This window comes from Neomonachus schauinslandi, chromosome 1 (genome assembly GCF_002201575.2).
Source record: "Neomonachus schauinslandi chromosome 1, ASM220157v2, whole genome shotgun sequence".
Taxonomy (NCBI): domain Eukaryota; kingdom Metazoa; phylum Chordata; class Mammalia; order Carnivora; family Phocidae; genus Neomonachus; species Neomonachus schauinslandi.
The window spans coordinates 201,582,671-201,603,974 of NC_058403.1; the positions used below are offsets into that span (position 1 = coordinate 201,582,671).

General features: G+C 56.2%; 1 protein-coding gene across 1 annotated transcript; it reads left to right on the forward strand.

The window, feature by feature from the left end:
- The first annotated feature begins 900 nt into the window (after positions 1-900).
- On the forward strand, positions 901-17,809 carry PDE4C (phosphodiesterase 4C). Its single transcript, XM_021683114.1, is given in 14 exon segments — positions 901-1,139; positions 9,503-9,694; positions 10,220-10,256; positions 10,347-10,415; positions 11,063-11,230; positions 11,311-11,404; positions 11,951-12,114; positions 12,314-12,412; positions 12,810-12,974; positions 13,061-13,160; positions 13,794-13,948; positions 15,479-15,601; positions 15,867-16,049; positions 16,559-17,809. Coding segments are annotated over 14 exon segments (2,175 nt in total). The 3' UTR covers positions 16,946-17,809.
- The last annotated feature ends 3,495 nt before the right edge of the window (positions 17,810-21,304 follow it).

A 21,304-nucleotide genomic window follows, 5' to 3' on the forward strand; every position in this document is an offset into this window, starting at 1 on the left:
CCCCTCTCTACCCACCCCCACTGTTGGCAGCCCCGACTAGATGCAGCTTCTGTGTGCCCACCCTAGGGATGGGAGGGCCCTATTACAGCCCTCCCCATTTCTCTGCCCTTCCCGGATCCCTGCCCTGTGTGAGTGGGGGTTTTAGGGCTCCAAAGAGACCCCATCTTGGGCTGAACCGCTAAGCCTACTTTCCTCAGTTTGGCAGAGAAACACCATCCGTGCCTATCTCTGAAGACCAGAGCTCTTGACTCTGCTTCCAGACTCCTTGCTACCGTCACTGGGGAGGGTTGAGGACCCGCCGCTGCTCAGCTTTCAGCACTTCCTGGGCAGATGACGCTCTGGTGTGGAGGTGCTCCTGAACCCCTGTCTCTCTGGGCTTCCTGCAGCTAGCTTCTCGCGTCTCATCCACCCGGAGCGCCTGAATCTACTACCTTCTTCCCTTTCGGCACCAGGAGAAGGGACAGAGCTTTAGCGCTGGGGGTCTTCAGAGCCTCTGTCTCCCTGCTCTCCATTCGGCAGCAACAGGGAGGACAATTTCTGTCTTCTCCACTCCAAGCTCCTGTCTTGGCCCTCCTTCATTCAGCACTAGAGGGGACAGCAAACCATTCTCTGCTCTGGGGGTGTCCCCAGCCCCTTTTTCCAATCCCCACCCCAAGTTCTTCCCTTGCTCCCCTTCAGCACCATCCGGGCACGGACAGCTCCGCGGTGTCAGCCCCACCTTGAGCCCCTGTTTGTCTCTACCTTCTCCCGCCTCAGCACCTCCGGCGCGGACAGCTCCTCGCTGTCGCCTCCACCCCCGGCCCTGGCCCGACCCCGGCGCAGACACTCCTGGTTCCCAGGGACGGCTCCCGCGCCCTGTTCTCTTTGCTCCCTGCTCTCCCCGCTCCCTTCTTCTGGCGCATGGAGACCCCAGGGGTCCAAGAAGGGGCGGAGGCATCCAGCGAGCTGAGTTGCGCTCGCAGCCGCCAAGGCATAACCAGACCCCCGAAGCACTTGTGGCATCAGCCCCGGCGCCCCATCCGCATCCAGCAGCGCTTCTACTCGGACCCGGACAAGTCCGCGGGCCGCAGTGAGCGGGACCGGAGCCCGTGGCCGGGGCTCGAGGAGTCGCGGCGCTCCTGGCCCACTTCCTACAGGCGGTAGGTGGGCGGGGGCAGGGCACTCCCGAGGCGTGGGGGAGGGGCGCGCGGGGCCTGGCGGGAGTGGAGGAGGGTCCTTGCTTCTCCTGGGGCGGGGGTCTCTGCTGCTTGGCTTGAAGCTGGTTCTCTGGAGGAAAAAAGCTGTTTTTATGTGGGGTGGAGCTGGAGGGTGGTGGTGTCATGATCGCTTATGGGTCTGTGATTGGGTGTTCTAAGGTGCTATCGCCTCTGAGTGTGTGTGTGAGTCTGAGCAGCTGCGACCCGTGTGTGCTCCAACCTGTCGTGTGAGTGTCTACAGCCAGCTGTGTCTCTGGGTGACTGGATGTGTTTGGGTGTGTGTACACCAGCTGTGTACGTGCCTCTGTGTTTCCCCTTGTGGTGCCCATGGGTGTGTGACTGGGCGTGACTTCACTCTGATCCAGTTGGTTGTCCGAGGGTCCTCCAGATCTTGGAATGTCCTAGGATGTTTGTGGGGTTTGTGGCCACCATGAGTATCTGAGGGCACGTTGGGGAGGATGCATGAGAGGACCAGGGCGGGGGCCGTCCCCAGCACTGGGGAAGGAGGCTTCCCTGTGGTCTGTCTGGCCCCCTGTCACCTGGGGAGGAGTGGAAGCCTCTTGGGGAGCCTGAGCACAGGATGTTTTTTCCACATCAGAAGGGATGGAATGGAGAAGGGGGGAGTAAAGGGGGAGTGCTGCTCCTCCTTTTTCATATAAACCAAGGGGGGCAGGCAGGGGAATAAGAGACAGAAAAGAAACACGGAGAGGGGAAACAGGGACCTTAGAGGAACCAGAGTTGGGAGTCTCAGGGCTGGAAGGCTGAGGAACTGGAGGAGTGAGGAGCAGGATCTAGGAGCCCCAGGCCCTCCTTGGATAGGAGGGGGAGCCACCTGACTCTAGGCCAGATCCAGGGTCTGGGGTTTGAGGTTAGGCTGGGTGACGTCAAGTGGGTTCCTTTCCTCTCTGGATCTTGGTTTTCATTTCCTCCCACCTTGGTCCATGCACATCCTGGGGCCACTGACTTCTTACTTAATCAACAACCCTGGCCTAACACTCCCAGCCTGGTCCCCTAGCAGCTCTGGGATACATCTGGGACAGATGGGCCCCATGGCTCAGAGGGTTTGGAGCTGTTCCCAGGTGACCCAGCAGGCCCCTTGGCCCCACCAGCCCCCCCATCCCTCAGCTCCTCCTGCCCCCACTCCCAGTGACTCATGATTTTCCATCTTCAAGAAAGAACAAACAGGTTTGAGCCTGTCTTAGGGGGGAGACCCTAAGTGGCTCTGGAAGGCAGGAGATGTGTTCCTGTGAGTGTTCACAGGGGTGCGTGTGCATATATATGCTGGTGTGTGGGAAGGGGCTCAGCCCTCGGGGAAGCTGAGTTTAAGGACAACCTACTGTGTGGTCCTGAAAAAGTGACAGTGCTTCCCTGAACCTCAGTGCTGACAGTGGGATGCAAACATGAATCCGTATTTTCTACATTTTGTCTTGAACTTTCTGTGTGGGAGCCTGGTTCCCAGATCTGGCTGTCCTCCCCACTGCCCCAGGCAGATCATGTGGTCTGGGAGGATCCTAGCATCTTGTTCAGCAAGCATTTATTAAGCACCTACTGTGTGCCAGGCCCTGTACTGAAGACACAGCAATGGGCAAGCAGGTGCTGACAGGCTCATGGTGGAGACACTTACACCAGGTGGAGATAGCACAGGGTGATCTGTGTTGTGATGGGGAGAGCTCAGGGTGCCAGGGGAGCCCAGAGGAGGTTTCTGATCCAGCACTGGGTGAGTAGGAGGTGAGAAAAGATGGCTTGAAAGAGGTGGCATCTAAGCTTAAACTGAAGGATGAAGAAAATTTAGCCAGGAGGACTGAAGGGAAAGATATCCCAAGCAGAATGAACAGAATGTGCAAAGCCTTAGACTCAAGAGGATCAGGTATATGAAGAGCTCAACACAGATCACTGTGGCTGAAGGGAGGGGGGAGGAGACTCTATTTACTTACAAGCATTTATTGAGCGTCTACTGCGTGCCAGACACTGAGGGCACAGCTGTGAGCAAACGCAGGTCCTGCCTTTGAGGGCCTGGGGGGCAAGGCAGATCCAGATCAAGTAATCATGACAAGGAAATGTAAAATTGTACCCATGAGGGAAGGGTGCTCTGAGAATATTTACCCAACTGGTCAGGGAGGGCTTCCTGGAGGGGTCATGCTCCAGCTATGATCTGAAACATGAAGAGTCAGCAGGAGAACATTTGAGCAAGGGCATGGGGTGGGAGTGAACCTGACTGGTTCAAGGAAAACTAAGGAAGGAGATGAGGCTGGGGCAGAGTGAGCCAAGAGGAGGGAGATGGGGAGGCTCAGACCTCAAAAGGGTCAGGCCACACAAGGCCCTCAGAGAGGTATGGATTGAGATGGAAGGGCAATAGGGAGCCATTGGAAGCATCTGGAGCAGAGGAGGGTGAGATCTGACCCATGTGAGCATTTATATACACTTGACTCAGCCCCTGCTCTCCTGTCTTTGTCTAGATTCTCCATGGGGGCGGGGGAGGGGGCACCTGGGTGGCTCAGTCAGTTAAGCGTCTGCCTTCAGCTCAGGTCATGATCCCAGGATCCTAGGATCCAGTCCTGTGTCAGGCTTACTGCTTAGCAGGGAGTCTGCTTCTCCCTCTCCCTCTCTGTCTACCCCTCCCCTCCGCTCATGCGCTCTCTCTCTCTCTCTCAAATAAATAAATAAAATCTTAAAAAAAAAAAGATTCTCATGGGGACTTGGACAAATCATCTCTCCTCTCCAGACCTCAGTTTACTTGTCTGTAAAATGGGCACAACAGCACCCACCTCCTGTCTCACTGGGGCCACGTGGTGGCAGAGGAGAAAAGTGTCTGCCAAAGGAAGGACTGCTTCAATGGGGGAATTCCAGTTGATGATATGCTAAGGGCACTGGAGTGCTGGGCCCTTCCTTGTCAGGCAGGACACAGGGACAAAGTCAGGATGGGGGTCCTCCTGTCCACCCCTCCTTCAGCCTCAGCCCCTTACCCGGCTGGGTTTGGGGCCTCCCAGAGTCAACCAGACCAGGCTTCAAATGCTGAGTCTTGGCTCTGTGGCTCATTTTCTCCATCCCAAAATCTATTAATAGAGCATTACTGTTAAAACTGGTAATAAAATACTTAAAGTTGAATCTATTAATGTTTCAAACCATTAAACTATTAAAACTCTTGATAAAACATGAATGTCAGAGTAGCCTCTGGGACTTCAGTGAGGATAGAGTGGGTTAAGCATTAATTGGGAGAGGGCACATGCTAGGGAGCCCTCCAGCCTAGGCTTGATTGACCCCGTGGCCCTGCCGCTCAGGGCTATGTGACCTCGAGCAAGTGAACTCCACCTCCCTGTGCCTCAGTTTCCCCATCCACAAAATGAGTGTGATAGTCCCCACTTTGTAGAGTTGCTCTGAAAATCAAATGACTTTTACACGTGCCGCCCTTGGCTCAGCTCCAGGCAAGTAGGAAGCAGTTGGTATTGATGCATTTCGTCTTAGCTTTCCATTTCATGTCTGTGACTTCTGGGGAGAGACTGAATCTCTCCGTGCCTGTTTCTCCTTAGGGACATGGGACCCTTACAAGCCCCTCCCATGGGGCTGAGGTGGTATCGAGGCTCCTCTGACCCTGTCCCCAGTGCCTCCACCAGGCTGATCCTGGCAGCCTCTATCCCCTGGGGACTGGCTATAATTAGGTCCAACCACAGCAACTACAGTTGGTATTTTTGACAGTGAATCTGGTTCCCACCAGGTGTCCGGTTGCAGGGCCATGGGGGCAGGAGAGGGTTCCCAGCCAGGTCCTTGAGACTCTCTGCACTGCTGGGCCCCAGCGTGCCCCTTCTCTGAGCCTCCGTTTTCTCACCTGTACAATGGGAACAATGGGATGGTTGGGAGTTAGGAGAGAGTCAGAGTCTCCTCCCTGTGGCACCTCAGGTTCCTCCACTGAAGCTCTAATCACCCCATTGTACATCACATTCCCCTCGGAGTGTCAGAAATGTGGGTGCCATTTGCCTAGGGACCCCAAAAATGCATGAAGTCCCCTGGACAAAGCCCAGGCAGGGGAGGGGATGTCATCCCCCAACAGGGACACCGTTGGACTTAGAGCTTCTGTGAGGCCTCAGCTGAGAGGCCCAGCCTCCCTGGGCCTCAGCTGCCTCTGCTTAAGACATGGGCATTCAAGGTCCTGCCACCAAGTGTGACACCCTGAGACTTGGTTTCCTTTTCTGTGGAACGGGGCAGGGCCACCCCAACGCCAGCATTCAGAGGATAGAGCACGTGGTACAGATCCCTGAAAGCCCCCAGAATCTCCCATTCCAGGCCCCCTGGGGTCCTTCCTGGGGCAGGGGAGAGGCAGCTGATGCTTCACAGACGGAAGATCTGGTGGGAGTGGAGTGCGGATGTTTGTCCAGTAGAGACAGCAAGAGAGGGGAAAGGATCCAGAGACCGGGCCTGGGGAATGTCAGAGCGGGTGGGGGTCATGTGGGGACTTGTGGAGGGAGACTGGGAGAAGGGGAGCTGGGTTCGAACCCGCTGTCCTGCAGCAAAGCCATGTGCCTGTTACTACCTCTTTCCAAGCCTCAGTTTCCCCACCTGGTAAAGGGTTAAGGGTTTGTAGTTTTGGGGCAGCCCTTGGTGGCTTCAGGCCTCATATTCTCCATATAGAAAATGGGCAGAGGGGTATTGGAAACACTGCACGGGATCTGAGCAGCCCCTTGGCAAACTCCGTGCCTCGGTGACCCTCTCACAATGGAGGACACTTCCCCTTCTGACTTCCGCATTTCACTCTTCAGCCAAGTTGTCAACCCAACAAGCTGCCCTAATTGTGGTCGTGTTGACAGAGGGAAGTGGCTAAGATCCGGGTTCTGGGACCCACGGGGGCCACCCCCAAAGGGAGGGAGCAGAGAGTTGCGGCCAGCTCAGTGCCTCAGTTTCCCCATTTGTCCCGGTAGGGGCATCATGGAGAGGTCCAGCGGCGAGGCGGAGTCGGTGCGCCCTCTGCCCCCTCCCCTCCGGGCCCCGCCCCCGCGGCTGTCCAGAAAAGGTCCCGCGCAGCCTGCGCTGGGTTCAGCCTCCACGCGATCTTGGCGATGCAGGGACCCCCCGCGCCCGCCCCGGCCCCCGGGTCCAGCTCCCCTCGGGGCTCCCCGCGCGGCTCCCCCGGGCTCTTCAGGAAACTCCTGGTGAACCAGAGCATCCGCCTGCAGCGGCGCTTCACTGTGGCCCATCCGCTGTGGTGAGGCGAGACGGAGGGCCTGGCGGGGGTCACCAGAACAGCTAGGCTGGAGGTGGGAAGGGCAAAGTCAGGGACAGCTGGAGCCGGGTCGGGACTCAGGGTAGGGACGCTCTGCCCCTCCCTCTCTTTCTCGATATCTCTCTCCCCCTGCCCTATCTCCCTCTCTCGTACTTGGAGACTCTGTCTTTCTCTATCTCTATCTGTCTCTCCCTCCACCCGCTGCCTGTACAAAGGCCCGAGGGACCAGCGTCTGTCCCTTTCCAGCTGTGTGGCCCAGAGGAGGACGGGCTGAGGCTCACGTCTCCTCCTGACCCTAGCCTGCTGAACGCCCTGCGAGGGAGGGGAGGAGGAATGACTCCTCCCCTTGTTCTCGCTCCCCAATCAGTCCCGGAGCCAACACCGAGATGGCCCGGGGGCCAAACACCAAGCCTTCGGTGTCTACAGGGGAAGACCTGATTTGACGGGGGGCCTTCGAAGCAGGGTGTTCGCAGTGTAAGAGGGCGAGTTGCGTGTCCCACGCAGAAAGCGGACCTGCGCTGACTGAGCGCGGGTTCCTCGCAGCCGCACTCGGTTGCGTCCTAGGAACACTCCATCCACCGTTCTGGGTTCTAATCCCGACCCCTTCAGGAAGCTGTGACCTCGTGGGGCGCGGGGGCGAGGCTGGGGTCGGAGGTGGGGCTTGTGGGCGCCGACTGTGTCTGGCACCTTGCTCTGGATTCGCCACATTAGCACTCACTTGATAATTTGGCACCTGCCGGCTCAGGGACTGAAGGTCCCTTCACCAAGGTCACACGGCCAGTGACAGCTGGCAGGGTGGAGGCAGTCGTGACCGTGGTCCTTGATGGCGCCCTTTCAGTCCGGGAGGGGTGGGGTGTCCCAGGTCCCGGAGAGCGCCACCAGCGCACTAGACGCCTGCGAAGAGGGGTCCCTGCGGAGGGTTCCGGAGAGAGTTCAGGGGCGTCGAGGGAGAGCCCTCGGTCCCAGAAGGTGAGGCTAGAGGAGGGTGGGTCCCTCTGAGGCCCCCTTGCCTCAGTTTATCTATCCAACCGATGGACAGACGCACGGTTCCCACAGTCCAGGCGACCTCGCCCCGAGCCGCCCGCGTCATGGAACCACGGTCTGACCCCACCGCTCCCGGCTAAGTTTAGAGCAGAAAGAAAAACAGCTTTTCTCGTGGCGCGAAAATCCCCGCCCAGCCCTTAACCCTCCGCACCCATTACTTGGATTCTAATCCAGCACCCTGTTGCCTCTCCTGGCCTCAGCTTCCCTATTGATCCATGGGTTTGCTCTTCCAGAAACTTTGGGGAGAGGCAAGGGAGGGGTAGGGGGTAGCCACTCCCAAGGCTCCCCTTCCGAGGGCAGGTTTGGGTATCCGCCGCCGCTGGCCCTCCTGAGTGTCTCTTTGCTAGCCTCCGAGCCCCCGGCCTGGGCAGGATAGGGTTAAGAGGCACCCGCCCCTCAGGGTGACGTCACGAAGCGGGAGCTCGGAAGCCCCAGCTGTCTGGGGATTCTCTTGGAAGCGCCGAATTCGGAAAGGCCGAGAGCCGCCGGACATAGCCGACTACGTCCGAACATACCCGAGTGAGGCCGGACTAGGCCGAAAATGCGCGACTCGGGCCGAGGGCCACCCGGGCTTGTTCGTAAACCTAGCGCAGCCGAATTTAGGCGAACATGCCCGTATGCCTCCGAACCTCCTGAGCGGGGTCGGACGTAGCCGAATCTTACCGAATTCGCGCGACTCAAGTCCCGGGGCCAGATTGGTTCCAGTGGGAAGGGCTCTGCGGTGCAGATGTGGAGACGGAGGAATGAGGGGCACAGGATCCCTGGGTAGGGGTGCCGACTGTGGGGCAGGTGGACAAACTGGAGGCTACTTCTGCCCAACCCACCGAGGCCCTATCTGGTCCAGAACCTATCTGGAGCAGGCCCAAACATGTGTGATCAGACCCAAATCGGGTCAAACGTGGCTGTACGTGACGGAGCCGGACCGAATCCAGCCGAACTGGACAGAATCCCGTCGAATCCCCCACCCCCACTGCGGTCTGAGCCGAATCCCCCGCTCAGAGTCTTCTGGCAGATGCTGATCCCGCCGGGTGGACTGGGATGGGGTCACTTGGCAGGGGACCAGGTGGACACTGGCCCTGGGCCAGGAGCCCTGTGTCTTGGGAGGCCCCCGGTGTCTTCCTGGCTTCGCCTCTCCTGCCTATCCCCTTCTCCCTTCTCAAAAGCCCATGACCCCCACACAGGCAGCCCCTCTCTCTCCTACTAACTCCTCTCCTGAACTTCTATTTCCCCCCGGCCCCTCCCACTTTTTCTCTGATCTGTAATCCCAAAGGATAGGGGTGTAGTCCCCCTTACCCAGTCCGGGTGTGGCCTGACAGAGACACAGGGCTGAGAGCTGGGAGGGGGTGTTGGGGATTATTGCAACAAGGGGCACTGGGGAGAGGATGGTGCTGCGGAAGGGGGAAACTAAGGACACGGGCAAGTGAGCTGGGGGCATGGTCGACAAGGTTGGGGCAGGGCCATATGGAATGAGCCTGGGGCCTGGGAGCTGGGGGCGAGGACAGGTGATCGGAACGAGGACAAAGCTGGCTGGGGGAGCCTTGGAGCATGTCAGATCCAAGCTGGACCCAGGCTCCCTCTAGAAAGGAAAGCCCAGGAAGTTGTTTGCTGTCCCGATTAATTTATCATGCGACATAGACCTTAGTTTACTGCTTAGTACGGGTACACAGCGGCAGTCCGCTCGTGCTCTGTGGTTACTCCCTAAAAGCGCCGTCGGGGAAGGAGTATACCATGCCCGTATTAGAGGCCAGGTGGGTTGATGTCCAAAGAAAGGCCGAAACCTACCCATGGTCACACAACCACATGGGGACAGATCTGCAACTCATGTCCCGGGGTCCAGATTGGTCCCAGTGGGAAGGGCTCTGGGGTACAGATGTGGAGACAGAAGAATGAGGAGCACAGGTCCCCTGGGTAGGGGTGCGACTGTGGGGCAGGTGGACAAACTGGAGGCTACTTCTGTCCAACCCATCGAAGCCCCAGGGAGGATGTGGGCCACAGCCAGGCATCCGCATGCCGGGACCCGAGGCTCTGACCAAGCCTAATCTGCCTTCAGCTTTGACCTGGAAAATGGATTCTCATGTGGGAGAAGCACCCTGGACCCTCAGGCTGGGCCTGGCCTTGGTCAGGTCAGCCAGGCCCCTGCTCAGCACAGCCAGAGGCGAGAGTCCTTCCTGTACCGCTCCGACAGTGACTACGAACTCTCCCCCAAGGCCATGTCCCGGAACTCCTCTGTGGCTAGCGATCTGTGAGTCCAAGGCTGGTGGGATGACACCTCCCTGTTCTTCCCTCCTTTCTTAATTCCTCCATTCAGCACACCTCCTTCAAGTGGTCATTTGAACTGGGCTTTGAGGTTTAAGTAGGTGTTTTCCAGACAGCTCACTTATGCGGTTGAGCATGCGGAGAATGATACCCGGTAATTCTCTGTGCTTGAACTGAGGCTGGGGTTGGGTGGCAATCCGGAGACATTAAGTCCGATTAGCAGCAACAGAACAAACACCTCGATTTGAGATTCCTGGTAGCCATAATGAAAAAAGAAATACAATAATTTCCACCCTGCCTCTATTAAGATCTCTGCCGCCCCGGGTTCCCTATTTGTGAGATGGGGAAGAGACAGGTGAGGCGAGCTCGGGGAGCAAAAGGACACCCAAAGGAGGAGTCACGAGGGGAGGACGCGCTCAGGTGAGGACATAGTGTGGATAAAAGCTGCAAGATGGGAACCAGCGTGAGCTCTTCTCCTGGCCGCCCTTCCTGATGTCCCATCTCCCCGCAGACACGGAGAAGACATGATTGTGACGCCCTTTGCCCAGGTGGGTGCCCACACTTTGCCCCTCCTCCCGTGAGCCAAGCAGGCAGATCCGACCCCTGCTTTCCAACGCTGATCACGCCCCTTCCGACAGGTCCTAGCCAGTCTGAGGACAGTTCGGAGCAACGTCGCAGCCCTTGCCCACCTGCAACGACGCGGGGCAGCCAAGTACGCAGAGGGCGGGGCGGGGGCGGGGCCTGGCGGAGCGAGGTGGGGCCGACAAGCGCAGGCATCGGGGCGGGGCCTGCGGGAGAGACGGGCTGGGCGGGCGGAGGGGGCGGGACCAGGCCTGGAGGGGCGGGGCCTGAAGACAAGATGGGCCAGGCTGAGGCAGGGCCCGACCCGAAAGAAGACGGCCCGCACCTCGCCGGGAAGGGGTGGGGTATGCTGGGTGGGAGCGGGGCCTGGGAGACTTGAAGGCAGGGCTGTATGAGTGACGGAGGCCATCCCTACCGCAGGCAGGCATCAGTCGAGAACCCCCTAATTGGCAGTCAGCCCCCTCCACCTACAGGTAACGTGCCTGCTCCTCCTCCCTCCTCCCACTGCTGGACAGCTGTGAACTTCCTCTCCATGGTGACCTACTCCGCCCATGAGTCCTTAGGCTTTGCTAATTGTAATCCCCCAAACACCCTTGGGGATGGAGTCTTCCACGCCCATATTACAGATGGAGAGGCCGAGGCCCAGGGAGGGCAGAGACCTGCTCATGGTCACACAGCTACTTAGGAACAGATCTATCACTCAGATCCTGGGGTCCTTAATGACCTTATTGGGAAGGGCTCCAGGGTCCAGATGCAGAGATAGAGGCATGAGGGGCGCAGGGTCCCCCAAGGGGGTTGAGGCAGCCCCTGACCAGCTTGGCCCCCAGAGGACACTGGGCAGAAGCTGGCTTTGGAGACACTGGACGAGCTGGACTGGTGTCTGGATCAGCTGGAGACACTGCAGACACGGCACTCAGTGGGGGAAATGGCCTCCAACAAGGTGAGGAGGACCAGATAGCCGAGATCATTTGCTTCTGCCCACAGTGCCCCCATCATCACTGCCCTCACCTTCCCCTGCAGTTCAAGCGGATGCTGAACCGGGAGTTAACTCACCTGTCCGAAACCAGCCGCTCTGGGAACCAGGTGTCCGAGTACATCTCGCAAACATTCCTGGGTGAGCTGTGGTGGGTCACTGCTTGGGCAACATCATAGAGGTAGAAAGAAGGAAGAAAAAGAAAGTCTTGTATTACAGACCTCGATCTGGAGAAGACAGAGTCAGACATGGACACCTCCAACCCCAGGGGTCAGAGATGGACCACAGGGAAGAACAGAGGGAACTTTCAGGAGGAGGAGGACATTAAAGCTAGAGTTCTGAAGCATGTGTAGAAGTTTTCCAAGGGGGACATGGAGTGAACATGGAGACAGCTAGGTCTCCAGCTTGGGAGATGGAAAGGACATTTGGCTGTTTGGGGAAAAATACTGAACCCCAGGTACCCAAGGGCAATGTCAAACAGAAGGGTCCCTGAGATCAGCCATGAACAGAGGAGAAGGGTAGTAGCTACAGGCCAGATAGGGACTTTACTCCAAGCTTACTTTGATACAGGTAAAAAGGAAATAGGTTGGTCCTGAGGCTTGGCAAGATCCAGGACCTGAGGCTAGGCAGGATGACCCCAGCAGTTCTGAATCAGTTTCCCTGAGCCCCACCCTGCTCCGTCTACAGACCAGCAGACTGAGATGGAGTTGCCCAGGGTGACCCCCATGGAGACCCCAAGGCCCATGTCCCAGATCAGCAGCCTGCGTGGGGTCCCCCACAGTGCCAGCCTCTCTGCAGCCACCGTCCCACGCTTTGGGGTCCAGACTGACCAGGAGGGGGAGCTGGCCAAGGTGGGTCCCCAACTGGAATCCTGAGACTTGAGTTTGAGTTGTGGCTCTGCTTGGATGGCCTATCTTGGGCCTCAGTTTGCCCGCTTGTATACTGGGTAGGTGGGGCTCATTAAAGGACCTGGGGCCTGGTGGGGGGTGTCAAGGGTCCAGGGCCTGAGGAAGGTGAGCTGGAGTTAAGCTCCAGTTCTGCACATTCTAGGAACTGGAAGACACCAACAAGTGGGGGCTTGATGTGTTCAAGGTGGCAGAACTAAGTGGGAACCGGCCCCTCACAACCATCATATTCAGCATCTTTCAGGTACCTACCTGCCCTCACAGGGCGACTGGAGTTTCTTTCCTTCACATCTTCCTACCCCAAGACCTCCAGGGACACTCAGTTTCAAATCCTCCCTGATACCCCTGAATGGCATAATTTAAGCTGCATATTGAAGGATGGATTTTTCATGTTGAAAAATTCATTGTCAACAAGCCTCAGCCCTGAGCCTGGCCCTGAAGAGACCCAGTCTTGGAGGGAACAACTGGACAAAGATAACCCCAGCCTTGTGAGGTCAGGGATAGACCAGACGGGAAGGACAGGGACCAAGGGAATTCAGAGGGAGAGATGGGAGGGCATCCTGGAAGAGGGGGCATTTGAGGCATGGATAGGAGTTCAGAAGGAGGGAAGGCGTAGTGACTGGAGGCCTGTGATGGACCAGGAACGGGACCTGCTCAAGACATTTCAGATCCCAGCGGACACACTTGTCACCTACCTTCTGACGCTGGAGAGTCACTATCATGCCGATGTGGCCTACCACAACAGCCTACACGCCGCTGATGTGGCTCAGTCCACGCATGTGCTGCTGGCCACACCTGCCCTCGAGGTACTACCCTAAGGCTAGAGGCAGCCAGGGTGGGTGCAGGGGGCAGAGAGCCCACCCCTTACCTCTCGTGCCTCGCGCCTGCTCAGGCCGTTTTCACAGACCTGGAAATCCTGGCTGCCATCTTTGCAAGCGCCATCCATGATGTGGACCATCCTGGGGTCTCCAACCAGTTTCTCATTAACACCAGTGAGTTGGGGGCGGGGCCCTGCCTCCACCTGTCAGTCATGTGATCATCTCGGGCCCACCCACTCCTATTCTGAGCCTAGTTTCCCTGTTTGTGAAAGGGCCCAGACCATCCCTCCCTTAGGTGCTCAGAGCGGTTCCAGGTGCACAGTAGGTGCTCAATAAATGAGAAAATAACAACTGTGGCAGAACTGCTCTGGGCCACAAAGATTTTAAAGCTCAGAGTCCTTTGACGTTTCTGAAGAACTCAGTCAAATAATTATTGGGTGCCTTCTGTATACATCCTTGGAGAGCTGGGGACAGGAGTGGAGCCTTCTTACTCAACGATCCCAGAGTCTAATAAGATGACAACTCAGTTGTTCAGTCAAGCAGCACTCAGTATGCACTGTCTCCTGCCATGCCAAGGCCTCAAGGAGTCCCCTGTTTCGAGGAGGCAGAGCTGAACACAGATGCCCCAGCCCTGCAGTCAGGGCAGGGCTAGGGGGAAAGACAGAATTTTAGAAGGCTTCATGGAGTAGAAGGCATTAGAGGTGGGGCCTCCACGGATGAGTAGGAGTTTGCCGAGGGCTTGCAAAACCTGCCTTTGGGTGGAGTGGGCAGGTGCACAGGTCTTGAGGCTGTCTGCCTCCCCCGCAGACTCAGAGCTTGCACTTATGTACAATGATGCCTCTGTGCTGGAGAACCACCACCTGGCTGTGGGCTTCAAGTTGCTGCAGGCAGAGAACTGCGACATCTTCCAGAACCTCAGCACCAAGCAGAGGCTGAGTCTGCGCAGGATGGTCATCGACATGGTGAGGCCACAGCTAGGAATGGGACGGGGTGATCTTGGCCTGGCTGAGGGTTCATTTGGACCTGGCCATGTCTCTACTCTGAACCTGCGCTTCCTCCTCTGTAAAATGGGGTAATGACCATCCAAGCCCTGGGCGAGAGTCACCAGAATTAAGTCCTGGCTGCACTTCACACACTGTTTCTGGGGTTTCAGGTACAATTTTTTTGAAACCTAAGTCTGCCCATTTGATATTTTTCAGATCAGAACACAACATTAAGTTTTGGGGTCTTGTGCCTCAATTCATTAATTTTATTATTATTATTATTTTAATTAAGCAGCCTCCACACCCAACATGGGGCTTGAACTCGTGACCCTGAGATCAAGAGTCACATGCTCTACCAGCTGAGCCAGCCAGGCGCCCCTCATTCATTAATGTAACAAGCATTTATTGGACACCTATTGTGTGCTTTCCCTGTGCCAATGACCGGTAGAGTTCTGGCCTTTATAAGACTCATGGTCTGTGAGGGAGATGGACCCATAGGCAGAGCCTTAATGAGAGACCTGAAGACAGAGCCGGGGTGGGGGGGGGATACTCAAGGTGGAGGAGGGCTTCCCCAGGAGGGAACACTGAAGTCAGTGGGGCCTGCAGGGTGTGGAGGGCCATGAGGTGGGGGAGGAGTGTTCCCAGCAGAGGGAACAGCATGTGGGGATAGCTTAGAGGAAACCAAGGCTCTGAGTGAAGAACAATTAAAAGTTTGGTGAGGTGGAGTTGGGGCCTTGGGCAATAGGTACCCCCAGTGGGTGCATCACTGAGGCAGATGGGAGGTTTGGGGAGAATTTTTGAGATTTTTATCTGATTCTCAAAGAAGCCCATGGGCTACATGTGGATACAACCTCCTGGGTTGGCTCTGCATGGGTCCAGTTAAGTTGATTTTTTTTTCCAGCTGACTTTTAAACAGCTGTGCTCAGAGCTGAACTTCCTTCCAAATGGCTGAAAACAGCCCTTTTGGCCACGTGGTGGCCACAGGGGAATGGTTGGGGAGCACCAAGGCAGGTCCTTCCTGACTTTAGATCCACCTGCGGCTCCCATGGCCCTCTGGATAAATCCCCCACTCCTCCGTGAGACCCACTGCAATCCTCACCCTCCATTACTACTGCACTCACTCACTCCAGCCTCAACTGCTTCCTCTATGTTCCTCAGCTCATCCAGCCCCAGGGCCTTTGCACAGGCCGTACCCTCTGCTGGGCCTCACCACTGCCATCAGGCACAGCTCACCTCAGTCCCCAGTTTACTCTCCCTCCCCCTTGCCCTGGTCCCATATGTGGGATGCGCCCCAAGAACCCAACAACCTTGGAGAAGGGACCATTGACTCAGTTCCCCTTGTGAACTGGGTTTGCAGTGAATCTTGTTACAGCCCCCCATTTCACAGATGAGGAAACTGAGGTTCAGGGGACTTAGGGTCAGAGTGGGTGTGGTGTCTGGAAGGTGAGGAGTGAGGGATGGAACAGGTGCGATCCTCATACTTGTCATCCTCTCTTGTCTGCCCCCCAGGTCCTGGCCACAGACATGTCCAAACACATGAACCTTCTGGCTGACCTCAAGACGATGGTGGAGACCAAAAAGGTGACAAGCCTTGGAGTCCTGCTGTTGGACAACTACTCCGACCGCATCCAGGTGTGTGGCCGGGAGGGCCCCGCCCCCCCCCCCCCGCCGCCGGTGTCCATGGCTCTCATTTCGCTTTATTTCTGAAGCACCGACTGTGCATCAAACTTGAAGAAACAGAGGTACCTAGAATCCCACGCCTATGCCTTAGCCATTCTTTCCCCGGCCTCAGCTTCCCCCCCATAAGATGGGTGTGTTCATGACGCCAGCCTCTTGGGGATGCTACCAGGCCTGAGAGTGGCCCGGCCAGAGCCCTCCTGAGCCGTGGTCTCTCCAGGTCTTGCAGAACCTGGTGCACTGTGCGGACCTCAGCAACCCTACCAAGCCACTGGAGCTGTACCGCCGGTGGACGGACCGCATCATGGCCGAGTTCTTCCAGCAGGGCGACCGGGAGCGGGAATCAGGCCTGGATATCAGCCCCATGTGCGATAAGCACACCGCCTCAGTGGAGAAGTCCCAGGTCTGAGGGCCCCTGGGCTGAGCCACCAGCAGACACGGGGGATAGGGAAGGGAAAGGGTGGGTGAGCCGGCCCCAGGAGTCCTGGCTTGACCACAGCTGACCAGGGAAGGGGAGTGGCCTCAGGGTGAGGTCTGCACTGGGCTGGGTGGCGTCAGGCCTGGGACGCATTCTCTCTGGGCTGCAGGGAGAGGGATCTGCCCTGGTGGAGTTGGGAAATGTCTGTTTTGGGTGATGTGGGGGTCCCTGAAGGGGAACACATCCATCCAGCCCTGAGGGGTCAGGGCTGGGATAGAAGGAAAGATTTAGTGGTTGGGGGGTGTCCAGAGGGGGCCGGGGAGAGTCCCTAGAGGAGGGGTTGCTTGAAGAGTGTTTTGAAGGATGAGTAGGAGTCGGGAAATGGCATTCCAGACAGAGGGAACAAGCTGGGCAAAGGCCTGGAGGCTGGACTAGGTCTAGATTCCATGGTGACTCACACTGCACAGCTCCGCCCCCCCCATATCAACCGGCAGGTGGGTTTCATTGACTACATTGTGCACCCGCTGTGGGAGACGTGGGCTGATCTGGTGCACCCAGACGCACAGGACCTGCTGGACACGCTGGAGGACAACCGTGAGTGGTACCAGAGCAAGATCCCCCGCAGTCCTGTGGATCTCACCAGCCCCGAGCAGGGGGGCCCTGACCGATTCCACTTTGAGCTGACTCTGGAGGAGGCGGAAGAAGAGGAGGAGGAGGAAGGAGCTTTGGACACAGAGGTCTCAGAGTCACCTGACACTGAGCTTCTGGCCCCTGAAGCCAGCCCTGACCCTGAGGCCCTACTCCTGGACAACCAGAGGACTGGGGGCAAGCCCTGCGTGGACCACGAGGCCAATGTGGTGGCTGAGCCCTTTGGTACCTAATGGCTCCTGGCAGATGGATGGACCTTCCAGAAAGAGGTCCCAGGTGGCCCTTGCCTTGCCTCCCCCCCTCCACCCCCCTCCCCATTGAGGGAGACAACCAAGCTTCTAGTTATAGGCAGACCTTGGGGCCAAATTGGAGGCACTTGGCTGGGGTCCAGTCTGACCGCGGGCTTTGCCGAGAGAGCTCTCTGAGGGGCTGGGCTGGGAGCAACCTCTTCCAGCGCCCTTGGGATCTCCCTCCTGGGCTTCCACCCCCGGTGTGGAAAGAGGGTGTCTGCCAGGCCCCTTGTCCACCTTCTGCAGTGGTCATTCTGGAGGCACATCCATCATTTTATCTTTCCACTCTTGATCACGTATTTATTGGGCACCTACTGTATGCCAGGCTTGCACCTGCTGTGTGCTTCTAGGGTAGCCCCGCACAAGGGGGTGGCAAATCAGTCCCAGGAGACCTACCCCCCTCAGGTGCCTCCCCTTCATCTGCCACGCAGCTCCATGCAAGAGAATGGAAACTTGAATGGGAGAATTTTTAGCACCAAAGCTTTGTCCAGACCCGAGTCTGGCTCAGGAGCTCCGGTGGGGAGCAGTAAGGGGCAGGAAAGACAGGGTTCTGTGTCGGGAACTGTCTCTGAAGACTGACTGAGCTTGTGGCTGCCTGTGCACCAGTTCCGGCTTTAAGTCACTGTAGTTTCTGTCTTGGGGTCTCTGGGTTCTGTTCTCCCTAGCCCCAGGACTCCCTGCTGGGTCCTCCCCCCACTTTCTCCCTCTTATAGAACAGCAACAAAGCACAGCGTTCTTCCCCCTCCCCCGATGGCAGGTGTCTGTTTCTGAGGCTGCCTCCAGACTCCCGATAGGGGGAAGGATGCCTCTGAGGCTTTCTTCCAAGTCATAGCTCCTTCTGGGCCTCAGTTTCTCCTCTATGGCCTGATCTTAGTACTTGGGTAAATTGTGGTTGGAGGGTGGTGTCTGTGACCTTTCCAAAAAATCTTAGAAATGTGGGGGCATTGAACGTGTTTCTGGGGTTAAATAAACCCTATTACCCCAAATTAATGCCATGCCCACCTCAGGGATGGGGAAACGGAGTTGCAAATGGGTCGTGGTGCCTGCTCGAGGCTCTGCAGCCGGGAGCAGGACGTTAGGCAGCGGCGCCCCCTGGCGGACGGAGGCAAGGAGGGGAGGCGGGGTGAACCCCGGGGTTCTCCTTGCCTTTCCCGCTGTTTCTCAGGCTCCTGGCCTGGTCGGGCTGGCGCTGAAGGGGCCTGCCTTGCCCGAAGCAAAAGAGGCGTCTCTGCTTAAGTATCACGTTCTGTTCCCGCCTCCAGAAGCCTCAGTATCTCCCCCACCCGCCCCTCCTTCTGTGCCTGGAGAATTATAACAAGACCCAAGTCATCGAGCAGCACCCCCCACCCCCCACTCCGCTTCAAGAACAGCTGGCTTCATTCCTGAATAATTCCATTAATAATTCCATTCCACTGATAATTCATTATCATCACAAGGAATGATCAAATTCCACAAAAGGACAATTAAAATTCATCTGGGTCGGGCGCCTGGGTGGCTCAGTTGGTTAAGCAATTGCCTTCGGCTCGGGTCATGATCCCAGGGTCCTGGGATCGAGTCCCACATCGGGCTCCCAGCTCAGCAGGAAGCCTGCTTCTCCCTCTCCCACTCCCCCTGCTTGTGTTCCTGCTCTCGCTGTCTGTCTCTGTCAAATAAATAAATAAAATCTTTAAAAAAAAAAAATTCATCTGGGTCATGAACTTAGTGCATTTCCTTCCGGACTTTTAAAAAGCAAAGGTTTAGGGGCGCCTGGGTGGCTCAGTCAGTTAAGCGTGGGACTCTTGACTTTGGTTCAGGTCATGATCTCAGGGTCCTGGGATGGAGCCCTGCATCGGGCTCACCCTCAGAATGGAGTTGGCTTGACATTCTCTCTCTCCCTCTGCCTCTGCCCCGCCTCCCCCGTGCTCATTCGCTCTCTCTCTCAAAATAAATAATAAAAGCTTAAAAAAAAAGTAAAAGGCAGAGATTTAGGGATTTTTATTTGTAATTTTTTTCTCCCTCCCCCTTTAGTTATAAGTAATATGTATTTACTGTAGAGAATTTGGAAATAATGTAAACAAATACAAAAGAAAATAAAATTCTGCTATAACCTCCCTGTAGATCATCTGCCTTCAGCATTTCACCTTATTTCCCTGTTTCTTTCTCCACAGATTTATAAGAACATATGTGCCCCTTCAATCTGGGCCACAGGCATCTCTCCGTCTCCCTCTTACTGACTGCACTCCACCCATGCTGGCTTTCCATACCCCAAGATGTGGCCCCACCTCAGGGCCTTTGCACATACTGTGCCTACCACCTGGATTGCTCCTCCTCCACCCTCATCCTCACCCGTTGGGTCTCAGCTCAGCATCTGCTCCCCTGCAAAGTCCTCCCAGACCCCCCCCCCCCCCCCCCCGGCTGGCACTGGTGGAAGTTCTCGGAGATTCTTTGATTCATGTCTACCACCCTCTCCACACCCTGATCCCCATAGGTCTGGGCCAGATCCACCACACCATCCTTGGTATCCCCTAGAGATGGATATTGACAACTTCAAGTCTCTTAACCTCTCTGAGCTTTTATTGTTTCATGGGTAAAATGGGCTCTTTGTGGGCGCCTGGGTGGCTCAGTTGGTTAAGCGACTGCCTTCGGCTCAGGTCATGATCCTGGAGTCCCGGGATCGAATCCCGCATCGGGCTCCCTGCTCGGCGGGGAGTCTGCTTCTCCCTCTGACCCTCTTCCCTCTCGTGCTCTCTGTCTCTCATTGTCTCTCTCTCAAATAAATAAATAAAATCTTTTAAAAAAATGGGCTCTTTGTGAGGATCACATAATTGCCACAGGTAGCATTTGAGAAGAGTGCGTCCTGAGCCAGGCATGGAGCTGCCTTGCTGTCCCCCCTTTCTGGAGCATTGTTCCCTCACCTCTCCCTCTGGCCAGCTCCTTCTCCTTCAGGCTCCTGCTCAATGTCACTTCTTGAGGGAGATCTGCCCTAACCTCCCGGGACAAAGTCACCCTCTCTCTGATCATTCGTTCATACATATCATGCCATCACAGGGCACTTACTGTGTCCACAGGTCTAGGTGCTGGGGACACCAGTCCCTGTCTCTCAGAGCTCTCAGATGGCTAATGGATAAATAAGTCAAATAATTATTTCTTTTTTTTCTTCTTTCTTACTTTTCTTTTTCTTTCTTTCTTTCTTCCTTTCTTTTTCTTTCTTTCTTTTTCTTTCTTCCTTCCTTCCTTCCTTCCTTCCTTCCTTCCTTCCTTCCTTCCTTCCTTCCTTTCTTCTTTTTCTTTCTTTCTTTTTTTTAAAGTAGGCTCCACATCCAACATGGAGGCCAATGAGAGCCTTGAACTCATGACCCTGAGATCAAGACTTGAGCTGAGATCGAGTGGGACACTTAACTGATTGAGCCACCCAGGCGCTCCTCAAATAATTATTTCTGATAGGGGGTGTGTCAGGAAGGAGAAATATGGTGATGCGATAGGGAGGTGACATGAAATTGGAACCTCTGAAAGGAGGTGGGTGTCCATCAGAGATCTGAAGGGGATGAGTGAGCCAGGTTTAGAAGGAGGTTGGGGAACAGTGCTCCAGGCAGAGGGAACAGCAGGTGCAAAGTCCCTGAGGGAGGATTGCACCTGAACCAAAGGGAGCATCTAGCTGGAGGAGAAAGATGAAATGGGGAGGTAGCTGGTGGGAAATGAGTGGCTAGGGGGCCTGGGGCTGTGATGTGGAGTCTGGACTTTACTCTGAGTGGGGTGGGACTTGGAAGGGTTTAAGGCTTTTCCCTCATCAGCTCTGGTGTTCCGTGCTGCGCAGCAGTTCCTCATCCAACCATCCCTAATTCTGGAGTGGAATGCTGATTCTGAACAATAAAGGCCTTGCATTATTTTTACTTTAAAATACAAATCCCTCTGTGCAGCAGCTGATGCGCATTGCTGTAGGCCTTTTCCCCTTGGTGGTGGGGGAGAACAAAACAGGTATTTCTTTCTTTCTTTTTTTTTTTTTTAAGATTTTATTTATTTATTTGACAGAGAGAGACACAGCGAGAGAGGGAACACAAGCAGGGGGAGTGGCAGAGGGAGAAGCAGGCTTCCCGCTGAGCAGGGAGCCTGATGATGGGCTTGATCCCAGGATCCTGGGATCATGTCCCGAGCCCAAGGCAGTCGCTTAACCAACTGAGCCACCCAGGTGCCCCCAAAACAGGTTATTTCTTCTTCTTTTTTTAAATATTTTATTTATTTATTTGACAGAGAGAGACACAGCAAGAGAGGGAACACAAAGCAGGGGGAGTGGGAGAGGGAGAAGCAGGGTTCCTGCCGAGCAGG